The sequence below is a fragment of the Vitis vinifera genome, chromosome 6 (genome assembly GCF_030704535.1).
Source record: "Vitis vinifera cultivar Pinot Noir 40024 chromosome 6, ASM3070453v1".
Taxonomy (NCBI): domain Eukaryota; kingdom Viridiplantae; phylum Streptophyta; class Magnoliopsida; order Vitales; family Vitaceae; genus Vitis; species Vitis vinifera.
The window spans coordinates 15,899,650-15,914,333 of NC_081810.1; the positions used below are offsets into that span (position 1 = coordinate 15,899,650).

At 32.8% G+C, this 14,684-nt stretch overlaps 1 protein-coding gene across 1 annotated transcript; it reads right to left on the reverse strand.

The window, feature by feature from the left end:
* Window positions 1-5,313: 5,313 nt before the first annotated feature.
* Window positions 5,314-14,450, reverse strand: LOC100246136 (leucine-rich repeat protein 1). The gene is made up of 6 exons (XM_002275841.4): window positions 14,118-14,450; window positions 10,451-10,522; window positions 9,435-9,578; window positions 8,874-8,945; window positions 8,702-8,773; window positions 5,314-5,596 (listed from the first exon to the last, which is right to left on the reverse strand). The coding sequence occupies exons 1-6, from the start codon at window positions 14,330-14,332 to the stop codon at window positions 5,527-5,529; spliced, it is 645 nt and encodes a 214-aa protein (XP_002275877.1). The 5' UTR covers window positions 14,333-14,450; the 3' UTR covers window positions 5,314-5,526.
* Between the last annotated feature and the right edge of the window lie 234 nt (window positions 14,451-14,684).

Consider the following 14,684-nt stretch of genomic DNA (forward strand, 5'->3'; position numbering starts at 1 on the left):
TTTTTCCTCTCTCTCTAGAGGGTGGCTAGGGTTTCTCTATTTGGAATTTCATAAAACTGAATTATAAGGTTGAATCCCTAACCCATAAGGGGGTTTATATAGGCTTCCCTGTAGGCTTAAACGACTTAAGTCCAAATTAGGCTTAGGTAACCTAATTTAACCCACTTGGGTCTTGACTAATTAATTAGCCTTGATGGGATCCAATTAATTAATTAGCCAATTCTAAAATGCTAGTTCATAAAATCTAACCATACACACCAACTCACTATGGGAACCCCATCTTGATGGCTATGACAAGTCATCCTTCCAATTAGGAGATAGTGCACTATAGTTTTTACAGGATTGCCTAAATCCATGAACTGGCTAAAACAATTTATTATCTTACAAGTATCCTTTGTACAACTCCTAATGCACCCAAGTCATGTACAATGCAAGTGATATGGGTTGAATGTTCAAATCAATATCAATGTATAAAAAATGATAGTCTAGGGACAATAAAATCTAACTTTGTTATAACATGTCTTTCTTTTAGGAGCTCAATCCTAATAGGTGAATCTTAACAATTGATAGTCTTATGTCATAATTTATCGTAAGTCTAGTCCAATGTGCATTACATATACTAGTGCACTCACCGGGAGAAAACCATCTTGATGACCATTACAAATCATTCTTCCAATTATGAGGCAATGCACTACAGTCTCCTATGGATTGCCCAAGTCCATGAATCAATTGTAAACTACTCATTACTCTGTAAGGAACTCATGAGTTGGATCTTCCATGCAACTCCTAATACACCCAAATCATGTCCAATACAAGTGATATAGGAGTGTATGGCCATATAATTGATTAATGCATATAGGATAATAAAAGGGAAACCAAGAAACATGGATAAATAATTTTATAAATAAATTTCAATTTGTTACATCATGTTATGTTTTCTAAGGTTTAATCTTAACATATTACAATTCAAGTTATTTGATAATAGAAAAATACTATGGAATTGTGGCGGTAGTTATAAAACAAAAAATCAAAACCTTTCGATATGAATGATAAGATCTAAGCCATCGAATGAGGGTGCAAACGAATGAGACCAAGGTACAAACAAATAGGACTAGGATACAACTAATGAGACTTAAAAATATATACGTGACATTACTTGATTGATAGTATTTTTTCGTTAAGTACCAAAAAAGTCATATTTCTATACTAGTTTATTTTGATAGCGTCTACATACTATTATGATCAGGTGTCAAAAAACTTGGTTGTCCTCTTTTATTTGTGTCATCTAAAACACCTTCACAAGAAGACTTGTGTTTGCCCTGTTATTCTTGCTCCTCTTTCCACTACTTTCCAATACCACCATTGCTTTCGTTCGCTAAGAGCATTGCACCGTCCACTAGGCCTAACTCCTTATCAAAGAGGAAACTTCTCTTTTGCAAACTAACTTCTCGAACTTTTAAGCATTGTAATAAATAAAACATAAAATAAAAGTTTAAAATTCATTTTCTATTATAATAGATAAGAAGCTATATTTCGTAAAATTATTATGAGAACAAATACAATAGTTATTTTTTTTACCAATAATAGTATTAAAATCCCAATTTTAAAATTTGAATGAAGTTAATAGTCAATTAACGTTGGGTCCACTATGAAACTTGTAGGGACCCCTCCCCTTGGGAAACACGTGGCACGCAGCTCATGGTGACGCGTGGCACATGCTATCAGCCGGACCATCATCATCCGGATTCTCCTAAAGATATGCATGGTGCGGCTATCCTATCCGGAACCCCTCAAGGAAAGGCAAACGACGTTTCAGCTTCTGCTATCCAAGGAAGAGCAAACGACGCTGGCAGAGCGTAGGCACCCGGATAGTCTCCACAACACATCCGGATAATCAGCATGATCCATCCGGATATAAATCGTCTGGATGGTCAATTAAAGTAAAGCGAGTCTTACACGCAATCACAACAAGCAGCCATGGCCCACATCCCATCACCTGCAGAATGAGAAGACAAGAGGAAGTGACAGCAAGTCACTTCCCACGATCATTCTACATAATCACTTCCCACGATCTCTGACAGCCGCATCACCTACCATGGTCTCTGACAGCCATTCGTAGGATGATAGTGCTCCTACTAACACCTATTGTCATCATCACAACAGAAAATATCTCCTCACCATTAATGAGAGGAACAGTACCCCTGAAGCTGTATATATATGACTTCACACGAAGAAGAAAAGGGGATCTCCTGGTAACCTCTTGATACCTAGTAAAAGGCCAACTGCCTCATATATCTTATTCTCTTACCATGGCTAACAACATCATCGGAGGGTGCATCCGGACACCCTGTCCGGATGCCTTTTTGCAGGTACAACCACTGAATCAAGAACCCCTTGTGTGTTGAGAATCGCGTGTCCATCCATCTAGCAGCAACGCGGCCCACATGATACGCGAGGTGACAACAAAACTCACTTAACACTTTCTTTTGTTTTTTTCCTAAGAATTGGTTACCAATCTGACTACCAAGCCCCGATTGCTCAATCAAAAGTGAAGGCTTGCATCAACATAAGTACAGGAAGGTCTTGTGTACCCGATTCTTAATTTTAATGGATATCTAGGTTGAATGTAAATTATTATTATTTTTAAGTTCTTCATTCAAATTAATAATAATTGAATTATTTTGAGTTTCTTGGGATCGGCAGTGTTTATTTTTTTTAACTTGATTATAAAAAACAAAAAAAAAAAACCTTAGAATTAAATTATGTTTAATAGTATTAAATATTATATCGTTTGCTTTTCTTTTTTTTTTAATATTTTACTTCCATTAAATACTAAAAAATAAAGAAATATCAACAAATCACTTTAAACATTGAGAAAAATTCAATAAAAAATTTAAGAAAAAAACAATAAGTTAATAAAAAACGAAAAAGCAAACATAAAAAATCTAAAAGCAAATTATTTTTTAAAAAAAATAGAAAAACAAACATCACCTTACGGGGAGAACACGTAATAAATTTACATTTAGTCTTTTTTTTTTAATGATTCTTTTAATGTTTTTATTCTTGATCAAGAATTCTAAGAACTTATAACATTTAGTAGTACTAAGGGTTGTATAAACTATAAGATCAAATTTACAATTGCATTCGACTAAATTTATTTTAAAACTTTGTGCATTTATTTTGAATTTATTCCTCTTGATCTTTATTTATTTTCAAATTTGCTTGAGAAATAGTCCAAACAAAATCTATGTAAATTAAATTACATTTTTTCTTGATAACATTATAAATTTTTGGTAAGTTTAATTCACACTAATATTATATAAAAATACAGATTTTTAACTCAAATATTATATAAATTTTCAAATATAAATTTGATCATATTTTGAATTAAAAAAAAAGGTTTGGGTGCTCTATGAGTTAAATATTAAAAAATGTCTTCTATTAATATAAAAGTAATAAAATAAAGAAGAAATTACTTTTTTTTGTCTTCATTTTTTAAAGTATATATTGATAAAAAAAATAAAAATAAAAACACAAACAGTTCAAAATCAAGTCAAAAGAGGAAAAGGAGCAAAATATTCAGACTTGAACGCAGACATTGGTAAAGACAAATATATTATTCATGATTAAAGCTATAAGCTCTGTCTACATTTAAATTCACCTCTATTTAAATTTCACAAAATTAAGAAAAAAAAACCCTATTAAAATAATAAAAAATTTATAATAATTAATTATACTAGTAATTTGAAAATTAGTAATTAGGAGCTAATTAGACTTTTTAATTATGTTTTATGACTAAGAAAAATGTTAGAATTTTTTTAAGTTCCAATTTGAAAAATGTTTTCAATTGTTTAAGATCAATTTATTAATTTTAAGATTTTTAATTTAGAAAATGATATCAAACTATAACTTTTTTATTCTTCAAAATTTAATGAAATTCTTAATTTTTAATGGATATCTAGGTGAATGTAAATTATTATTATTTTTTAAGTTCTTCATTCAAATTAATAATAATTGAATTATTTTGAGTTTCCTGTAAGGAAAGGGATCAGCAGTATTTATTTTTTTAACTTGATTATAAAAATAAAAAAACTTAGAATTAAATAGTGCTCAATAGTGTTAAATGTTTTTTTTTAATATTTTATTTCCATTAAATACTAAAAAATAAAAATAAAAAATCAACAAATTACTTTTACCATTGAGAAAAATTCAATTAAAAAAATTTAAGAAATAAACAATAAGTTAATAAAAAGCAAAAAAGCAAATATAAAAAATATAAAAGCAAATTATTTTCAAAAAAAGAAAAACAAACATCACCTAAGTGAGAGAACTCGTGATAAATTTACATTTAGTCATTTTTTTTTTAATGATTCTTTTAATGTTTTTATTCTTGATCAAGAATTATAAGAACTTGCAACATTTAGTAGTACTAAGGGTTGGATAAATTATAAGATCAAATTTACAATTGCATTCGACTAAATTTATTTTCAAACTTTGTGCATTTATTTTGAATTTATTCCTCTTGATCTTTATTTGTTTTCAAATGTGCTTGAGAAATAGTCCAAACAATATCTATGTAAATTCAATTACATTTTTCCTTGATAACATTATAAATTTTTGGTAAATTTAATTCCCACTAATATTATAAAAAAAAAATAAAGATAGCTTAATTTATTTTTAACTCAAATATCATAAAAATTTTCAAATATAAATTTGATCTTTTGAATTAAAAAAAATAAGGTTTGGGTGTTGTATGAGTTAAATATTAAAAAATGTCTTTTATTAATATAAAAGTAATAAAATAAAGAATAAATTACTTTTTTTTTCTTCATTTTTTAAAGTATATATTGATAAAATAAAATAAAAAAACAAACAAACAGTTCAAAATCAAGTCAAAAGGGGAAAAGGAGCAAAATATTCAGACTTGAACACAGACGTTGGTAAAGACAAATATATTATTCATGATTAAAGCTATAAGCTCTGTCTACATTTAAATTCACCTTTATTTAAATTTCACAAAATTAAGAAAAAAAACCCTAAATAAGCCCATTGCCAATATGATTATGATTTCAACACGCATGATTAATTTTTGAATTAATGGGTTAAAAGGACGAAATAATCCCAAACTTGTAAATCTAATCATTCTCGTGTTTTTACTTGAAAAATAACTTATTTTTAGTATAAATACCTTTTAATATTTCAAATATTTATATATAAATTAAAAAAAATGATTATTTTTGCCAAAAACAATAAGACATTTTTGTCTGAATGAAGCAAACAAATAAAAATAAAAATAAAAATTAAAGGGTAAAATTTAAAAAATTGGGTTTTCAATTAAGTTTTTAATCGAATAACCCTTAACTTTTCGAAAAGCACGTGTCACTTTTTTCTTTAGGGATTTACAAACACAAAGTGGGACTGGAGGTGCCACCACCAATCCCTGTCACTCCCTGTGAGGAAATACAATTCCAGTTTCTGGAGTACGCATTTAAACTGAGAATTTTCAGCATCACCTCACCTTTTTCATTAGCAGTTTGTATCATAACTCGCAAGTCCCTGCAACTCTGGACCTTCCAGTCTAGGATTATTCTCAAAGCTACACCATTAAATCAAAAATAAAATAAAAATCTGTTAGTTGGGTAGTCAGAGGGAGAATCTCGACCTACGCTTAGACAATCACACATTTGCGAAAAGTGAGGACTCTTCTCCTGAGTCATTTCTACAACTCACTTGAAGAGGGCTTAAAACAGTTAGTAAAACAAATGTACGAGAAATTGTACAGTAAAACCTTTATAAAATAATACTCTTGGGACCAAAGAGAAATTGTCATCCTAGTAGCATTATTGATTTATCGTACGATATTTTCACATGTATGACTTATAAACCTAAAAACAATGGATGTGACAAAAAGTTAATATATAGAAGCTTAAGAGACTAAAAAAAAAAAGAGATGATTATTAATTTTAAATGATAAATAGATTTCTAAAAAGAAGAGGTACGGTGTTAATTAGAAGATAAAAGAAGTTTCAAATATGTAATGATTCCAAAGAGTGAATTAAGAAAATGAAGTTATATATATATATATATTATGTGTTTCAACGATTATTAATTTATATTTTCTTAGGCCCTTGAGGATTTTTAAAAATACTATTATTTTATGCATTTAGTGAGGTTGTTAATTTAATACACTCACATGAGTTGGCACCGGAAGATTTTATTATTTAAATGAGATTATTAATTTATCAAAGGATGAGGTGACCAAAGCATTGTCAGAATTGGGGGGTTATAAGGTGCTAGGGCCAAATGGGTTCTCGTTGGCTTTCTCGAAGTTTTGCTAGCCTATAGTAGGTGGGTAAGTGATGCAGGTATTAGAGGAATTCCATTCGCAGAATGTCGCAGTTACCAGAACAAAACCTTTTTAGTCCTCATCCCGAAGAAGAAAGGGGCAAGGGACATACAAGATTTCAGGCCAATTAATCTTGTGGGGAGTCTCTACAAAATTCTTGCAAAAGTCCTAGCTAATAAATTGAAGAGGGTGATTGACAAAGTGGTGTCGAACAATCAGAATGCTTTTGTGGGGGGGTTAGACAGATTCTGGATGCAGCCTTAGTAGCAAATGAGGCGATCGACTCATGGAAATGAAGGTCTAATGTGTGAGTGGTTTGCAAGTTGGATATAGAAAAAGCTTACGACAATGTAAACTGAAATTTCCTTCTTTCGGTTTTAGAGAAGATGGGTTTTGGCCCCAAATGGAGACAATGGATCCTCTATTGCATTTCTACTGCAAGAATGGTTGTTCTAGTTAATGGCATTCCCATAAATTTTTTCTCGACACATAGGGGGCTGAGGCAGGGGGACCCACTCTCACCTTACCTATTTGTGTTGAATATGAAAGCTTTCAACAGATTAATTGGTAAGGCTGAGGAGGGAGGTTTTATTAGGGGTGTTAAGATAGAAGGTATAGGGGGAGAAGGGGTTCAAGTTTCTCATTTATTATCCGTAGACGATACTCTCCTTTTCTACGAGGATGATGAAGACTAACTGAAATATTGGAAATGGATTGTCACTTGTTTTGAGTTGGTTTCAGGACTTGAGATAAATTTGCAAAAAAGTGAAATTATTCCAGTAGGGGGTATGGAGGATGTGGACAGAGCTGCTGCCCTGTTTGGATGCAAAGTGGGGAGATTTCCTATTTCTTATCTAGTTTTACCACTTGGAGCCCCATATAGATCAATTGGTGTTTGAGATGTAATAGAGGAGAGATTCAAGAGGAAATTGGCTGTATGGAAAAAACAGTAGCTATCCAAAGGAGGAAGACTCGTCCTTATTAAAAGTACTCTCTCAAGCCTACTTGGTAAATTAGGCGGAGGTTTGTAAGGATAAGAAGCATGGAGGATTGGGGTTAAGGCACTTGGAGGGTCTTAATCAAGACTTGTTAGGCAAATGGCTATGGAGATTCTTCCTTGAGAGGGAAAATCTTTGGAGAAAAGTCATTCTTGGAAAATTTGGGGAGGTGGAGGGGGGTTGGACCGCTAGAGAGGTGAGGGATTCTTACGGGCTAAGTCTTTGGAAAGACATTAGAAAAGGCTGGGAAAAGTTCACTCATAGAACCAGCATCTTAATTGGAAATGGTAGACGCACAAGATTTTGGTGGGATAGTTGGGTTGGGGAGAATAAGTTGAAGGATGTTTACCCAACTCTATTCAGGCTTTCTTCCCACAAGAATGCAACAGTGAGATTTATGGGGTATGGGAGGGGGTCGAGGTGGGTGTTGAGAGGTGTCTTTTAGAAGACCCTTCCAAGATTACGAGTTAGAGGAGGTGTCTTGGTTTTTGGAACACATCTCTTCTTCAAAAGTGCAAGAAGGAGAGGACACTTTAATTTGGAAAAATGAAGGGAAGAGAAAGTATAGTGTCAAGTCTTATTATATCTCTTTAAGGGCTGAGAACAATCTTTTATTTCCAGCTAAAGAGGTTTGGGGATTAGTTGCTCCTCTCAAAACTCGTTTTTTTGCTTGGAAAGCAGTGTGGGAGAAGATATTAACTGTAGATATGTTGATGAAGAGGGGATGGTCCTTGGTTAATATATATAGTCTTTGTAAAGATAGTGAAGAGTCAACTGATCATATTTTGATTCATTGTGATAGGACAAGACAACTTTGGATATTGTTGTTAACAACTTTTGGTTTGGTTTGGGTGTTCTTGGCTTGGTTCCAATTTGTCTATTTTGGTGTATTTGGGGGGAGCACAACTGAAGGATTTTCAAAGACGAAGAATTGACGGACCAAAGGCTGAGGGTTCTCTTTTTCAGATCCCTTGTGGAGTGGTCCAAACAGTTGCTGGACTGGGAGATCCCCTTTCTTCTGAATTTTCTAGTCTCTTTATAGTGGCCAGTGTTCCTCTTTTCTAGGTTTCTTCTTTCTTTTCGGGTGCTTGGGTTTTTTTTTGTGTATACTGCTTGAATTCGTTGGGTGCACCCCCTTTTTTGGCACTTCTTAATACAAACTTTTGTCTATAAAAAAAATAAAATTATTGAACATTCATTTAGCATGTTTTACTGCAAAATGATGTAGCAACGGTAGGAGGTGTCCAAGAGAACACTTGAAAACCCATGGATTATACTATCCATGTTCATAGCTAGTTCAAGAGTTATCAGAAGCCATATAATTCATAAAGTAGAAGAAAGATAAATTAAGGCATACTTGTTCAATGGAATGTGCTCAAACGGTCCGGTTGTTGGAATTGTTCCACATAAGTTGTTGCTTGAAACATCACTGAATACACAAATTTTTTACATTATAAGTGCACTACAACTAAACAGATCATAGAAGCACTGATGCACTAAAAAATAAGTATAAGAACAAAACCACTTACACAATTTTGAGGCTTGATATACCAACAAGTTCCCTTGGGATTTGACCAGTTAACTGATTGTCATTAAGCCGTCTGCTCAATCAAAGAACAAGTGAGAGACATGGAAGCACAAATTGCTTGCACATGTGCAGACACAGAGGGAGAGAGAACTGATATATCAAGACTTCAATCCGAGAGACCAAGAAATTCAAAAAGCAGGAGAAATAGCAGATAAATGCTATTCCCATGCAAAAAAAAAATCAGCTGGTTCCTTAGTTTTAGGCACCCACATCAATTTTTGCATTATAGTCATTGAACTGAAATCAAGGCAGGGGGAGAAAGATGGATGGCAGTTAACATACTACTCCCATGCTTACAAGTTTAAGTTGATACCCTAAATTTGAGGCACCTGTTTCACTCAAACATTTTCTTCTTTTTAACCAATTTAGCCCAACTTACTAGATTTGGAAACAAGGTCAAACAAGTTCCCAAAACCAGGAAGACAATTAGGGTTAAAACAAAGCCCAAACACAAATTTTAAACATGATAAGAAAGGTTAATATATAGTTTTACCAAACTCACAAGAATACTAGAGACTTTAATTTCCCCAGAGAAGCTGGAATAGTCCCTGAGATGTTGTTGCTATATAAGTCCAAGCTGATTAGGCTCCTCAAATTGCCAAGCTCAACAGGGATAGTTCCTTGAATGTGGTTTTTGTAAAGCTCCCTACATGAAGAGTGAAAAAGAATAAATAATATCTAAGAATTAATAAAATCCGCAGCACATTTTTGCATTGCACTCCTGTCAACACATGGAAAAATGCTGAAAAACTGATACAGCTGGCTTCACCATTAGAATGATCAGACAAGAGAATGCTGTCCCTCCCTCTTGTTTCCTGTCTTGAGTCTGAGTTTCCAGTTCCATATTCATATATTTTAATAACTTGCTGCCACTTTTCTGAACAATTTACCCCAGCAATATTTTGTCCTCTTTTCCTCGTTTCACTATAATAAACATTAAAATAAGAATGGAACTCAACCAAGAAAAGAAAGCCAAACCTTTCCCATGGTAGAGATGTTTGAGGTAAAAATACTCAAACTTCATATATACTCTCCTGCATGTTATACTAGTAGCCTCCTTTTTTGGGAGCAACAATTAGAGTTACACTGGTATTAGGAAACCACAACTCAAGTTCTATTTCTAATATCGCATAGATGGGAAACTCCTGTGGCATTGCACAGCATCATAGCACATTTCAGACCCAGAAGAATGGGTGCTGCTGGATCTCTGCGTGAGTTCCTTAGATCCTAATCTATCCAGGGGCTCTTGAATTAATAGCCCCCTAATCACATTTTTTTCTTGGAAATTAACAGTAGATTTTCCAGGGATCCTAAGGCTCCATAACATATCATCATTCCTAAACTCTTAAAGGGTGATTTTGTATATCTTAGTTCATACAGAAATATCTAATCATCCCACACTCAAAGAACTCGAATGACCCTCTCAACATACCATAGATTATTGCAAGACAAACCATAGAATAAAAAACTAAGGATTCACAATCCTCCTACATTAAACAGTCAAAGAGAAAAACATACAGATACTGCAGATACTTGAGCTTCCCAAGTTCAGGTACCAGATGACCAGAGAGGTTTGAATTACCCAAGTCCCTGCAAAGAAATGTAATGATCTAATGATGATAATTACAATATAACAATGTACTAATAAACCAAAAACACATCTCCGTCATCATGAATCACAACAATTTTAATATCTCAAAGAACATTTAATATATGCAGCCAATCATGAAAATACAACTTACAAAAAGATATCATGGCAAAAGCAACAGGTTTCCTGCCACATAAAAAATGAATAGATATCATACTAAAAGCTCCTCAATTTATATACAGCAGAAGGCATGAGGGAAAAATTTTATTACGGCTTGTTCTTAGTGAAATGGAAGCACCAAAGCACATTTTCCAAGAAACTTTTCTTGTTTTGTTTGTTTCTTTTGTCTATTGTTTTTGTTATGTTTGGCTTCTCCCCCAATACTTTAGGTGTGAGAATAAAGAACACATTAGGAAAAGAGTGTGCAAAGGAGGAAGAGAATTCATCTGAAGCAAAAATAAAAAATAAAAAATAAAAAATAAAAAATAAAAAATAAAAAAGAAGATAATGAAAAAGAGTCCACCACAAAAAACAAATCAACTAAGGTCACCAGGACCACTATGGATATTATAATCAAATTTAATAGCTTCAAGTCTGGCTAAAAGAAGCAAGTTCTGCATTTTCTGAATTGTTAAGGAATATATTGTAACAACTGGGAGAACTTCTAGAAATCTATATCCAACCATCAATTGCAACAATTCCTCATTTCTTCGGCTATTTCTACAAGGGATAAATTCCATACTCACCTTACTCCTACAGTCCTGATTCTAAAACCTTAAACTTTAAAAAAAATTTCCATTCTGGTGGAATTATTAATGACTTCTCTAGTCTCAGACATTAAATCAATATCAATAGCAAGCAAAATACACCATGAGACTTCATCCAAGATATGCCTAATAAGTTCATCCAAACTAATGCAAAAAATAAAGACTTAGTATCAGCCCCCTTTTTTCTTTGATGGGCAAATAATCATTTTTTTCATTATAAAAACAGCATCCAAACAGAAGGGTGTACTAGGGCATACACGGTATATACAAAGGTATCAAAAGACCACACTAAGCGGAGGGATACATAAAAAAACAACTATCACACACTACATAGAGTTCAACCAATCAAAAAAGCTCATCATGGACAAAGAACAATCTCCTATGTACACTTTGACCCACTTCAAAAAATTATATATAATTGATTGTTAGATTGTTTATATTCTTTTACAGTATTTTCAGACACTCTCCTATTTCTCTCTTTCCATAAGCTTGCTGTGAATGGGGCTTAACTAGTCTATCCACCAATCGTGTTCACACTAATTACTGCTCCATGATCTATGTCCTTCATCACCTCTCAATAAATCGACAAGACACATCTTACTGACACCCACAACATCATCTCTCTATGGACCCAATCATATCCTTTTCCTAAAGCCCACAATGGTTCCTTCATCTAAAAGAATAACTTTCCTCATGTATTCAAGGATAATGATTTTTAACAACAGGGAAAAGGAACACCACTCACTTGTTCTATGAGAGGATTTCAATTTTGTTTAGAACTACAAATTTAAATTTTAGCAAGGTTCTCATAGGCTCATAAATCCACAATTTATTTTGTTTTTTATAGGTGATCTGCAATTTATGTTAATCAGATTTCCCAAATAGAACAAACAAAGAGAAAAACTCTACATGAATGGCAGCTATTATGGTTCTGAGTTTAAACAATTTATTTCTTAGTTTTATCTGGTAAATGCTATTTTCAACTCCATGCTTAATAGCTAAGGGATGCAATATAGCTGACTGACTAAGTAGCCTCAACTTATTTGCTCTGTTTTCCCTCTGTATGTCACTGTATTAAAACTCCTCTAGTTTTCCCAAATATAGCCTTATTAGTACACAAAATTGAGATATCAAAAGCCAGGTCTCAAAGAATTGGTTCAACAAGACTCAAGAAGCCAGATTCAAACAAAATCATAGCAAATATAACGCGTTTTCATTTTTTAAGCATGTCAGACTCAACATATAGAAACATTTCCCAACATAGAACTTCACTAGATACCAAACTTTATGTGTGCTACTTCAAAACATTAGAATATTGGACATGTTGTGTGATTATAAAACAATGTGTTCACAGGATAAGAATAACTGCAATGTCATTTATGAAGATGACGAGCAATACAAGAAACCAGATAATCAATAACAGATACATTCACAAAAACTTAATAAAGAATCAAGTATTACTTTTTTGTTTTTCTCTTTAGGTTTTGCATGCTGCTGGTTGAGTTATCTTGAACTCTTCTTGAGTGTTACGGCCCAAGGTTATTTGGAAGTTTCATTTTATAGGCCTCGGATTTAGTACTGGACCATGGGTTGTCTTTTGTTAATAATGAGCTAAGTTGTGTTTTGACCTTTCATGTTTCCACAACTAGGTATATGTCTTATTACAATAGTAGCAGCCAACTGGTTGCAAAAGTTGTATTGTTAGATGGGGTTCAAACTTGAGAAAAAATAAGCTATTTGTAGCTGTTTCTCTATCCTGTGCATACCAAAGTAGGAAAATGGTAGCATTCCTCATGGTTGCTGTGGTGTTGGATCATAAAAATAAATAGATTTTGAGAGTCATGTTCCCAATCAGCTTGTTGGTGGCAGAAGCAACTCAACTAGGCTAAATAGTTCTACAAAGCTCATTCCAGTAAAATTATCTTGTTCTTCAGCTCACACATAGTAAAATACCTAAGCAGTAAAATTTCATTTATTTTTGCCTTACATTTTCTCAGCCAAAAAGTGGAGCTTTTTAATGATAAAAAAAAAAAAAAAAAAATTACAAACAAACATAAATCAGGAACCAACAGAAGCAACTACTGAGTGAAGTTCCTATCAATCAGTTTAAGATTCAAACCAAAAAATTATCATCCCTTTATGTGAGTTCGAATCACAGTACACGGATTTAATGATCTATTAAGTTATTACAAAAGCCTTGGAAAAGAAAAGTATATGCTAGTTTTGAATTTACTTTTTATCAACTGTTACGTTACCGAGAAAAGGGTAAAAAGGAAAAACCTGGGATGGCATTTTTTTTTTCTGTCTTCCCGGGTCTCAAATGATTAAAAAGGAAAACAGTATTTCAAAACTTAGGTTTCTTGTCCTTTTCCCATAAACTTTAATCAACTGTTAGGTTGGCGGAAGGAAAGAGAAAAATTCACTTCAGCAAAGCCAAATAATTGAGTTTACCATCAACTAAGTAGACGTTTCCTTTTTCTCTTCCCGGGCCTTAACTAATTTAAAAAAGAATAGGACTTCAAAATTTTAAATTTATTGTTTTTTTCCCACATTTTCTCACCATCCAAACAGAAACACAAATTCAAGCCCTATTTCTAATGTGCTGTTTAGTTGCCAAAAGCGAAACAGGAAAAAAAAAAAAAAAAACACAAAATAACTCACTTCAATCAAGCGTAACCGTTGATATATTCTCATTTGAGTGGACCTTTGTTTTCAAAACCTAAATACCTAACCTTATTTCCCAAATGCTGTCAGGAAGCAAACAGAGCCTAAGGGAAAATGAAGAAAGAAAAAAAACAGAAAGAAAGGCGCAGAGTGAAGAAGAAGATACACTCGAGTAACGCGATTGTCCTGGTTACAGGTGACATGAAACCAAGTGCAAGGATTAACGAGGGTTGGATCCCAGCTCTGAAGGGCGTTATCCGGATCTGACAAGCTTCGCCGCAGTGTGTAGAGAGTGTCTCCTTCTGAATTCCCACCAACCAAATAGACGGTGACGGTTAGGGTTAAGGTTAGGGTTAGGGCTGAGGCAGAACACAACGCCATTGATTCTGCTGATTTTGAACCGATTCGGTTTCTAGGGTTTTGGATTAGATGTGTTATTTAGTGGGAAGACGAGTGAAGAGGCAAACCATCTGCGTTTTCCTTTTTCTTTTTAAAAATTAAAAATTAAATTTAAATTTAATAAATTATTTATATATATTATTTCAAACTTATTTTATTTACTTTAATAGTTTCGTATAAAAGATTAAATGATTTAAAATATATATATATATATATATATATATATATATATATATATATATATATATATATATTTATATAATTTTAATTATATTTGATATTCTTAAAAAAAATTCATAATAAAATCAAATATAAAAAAAATAACATTTTACAA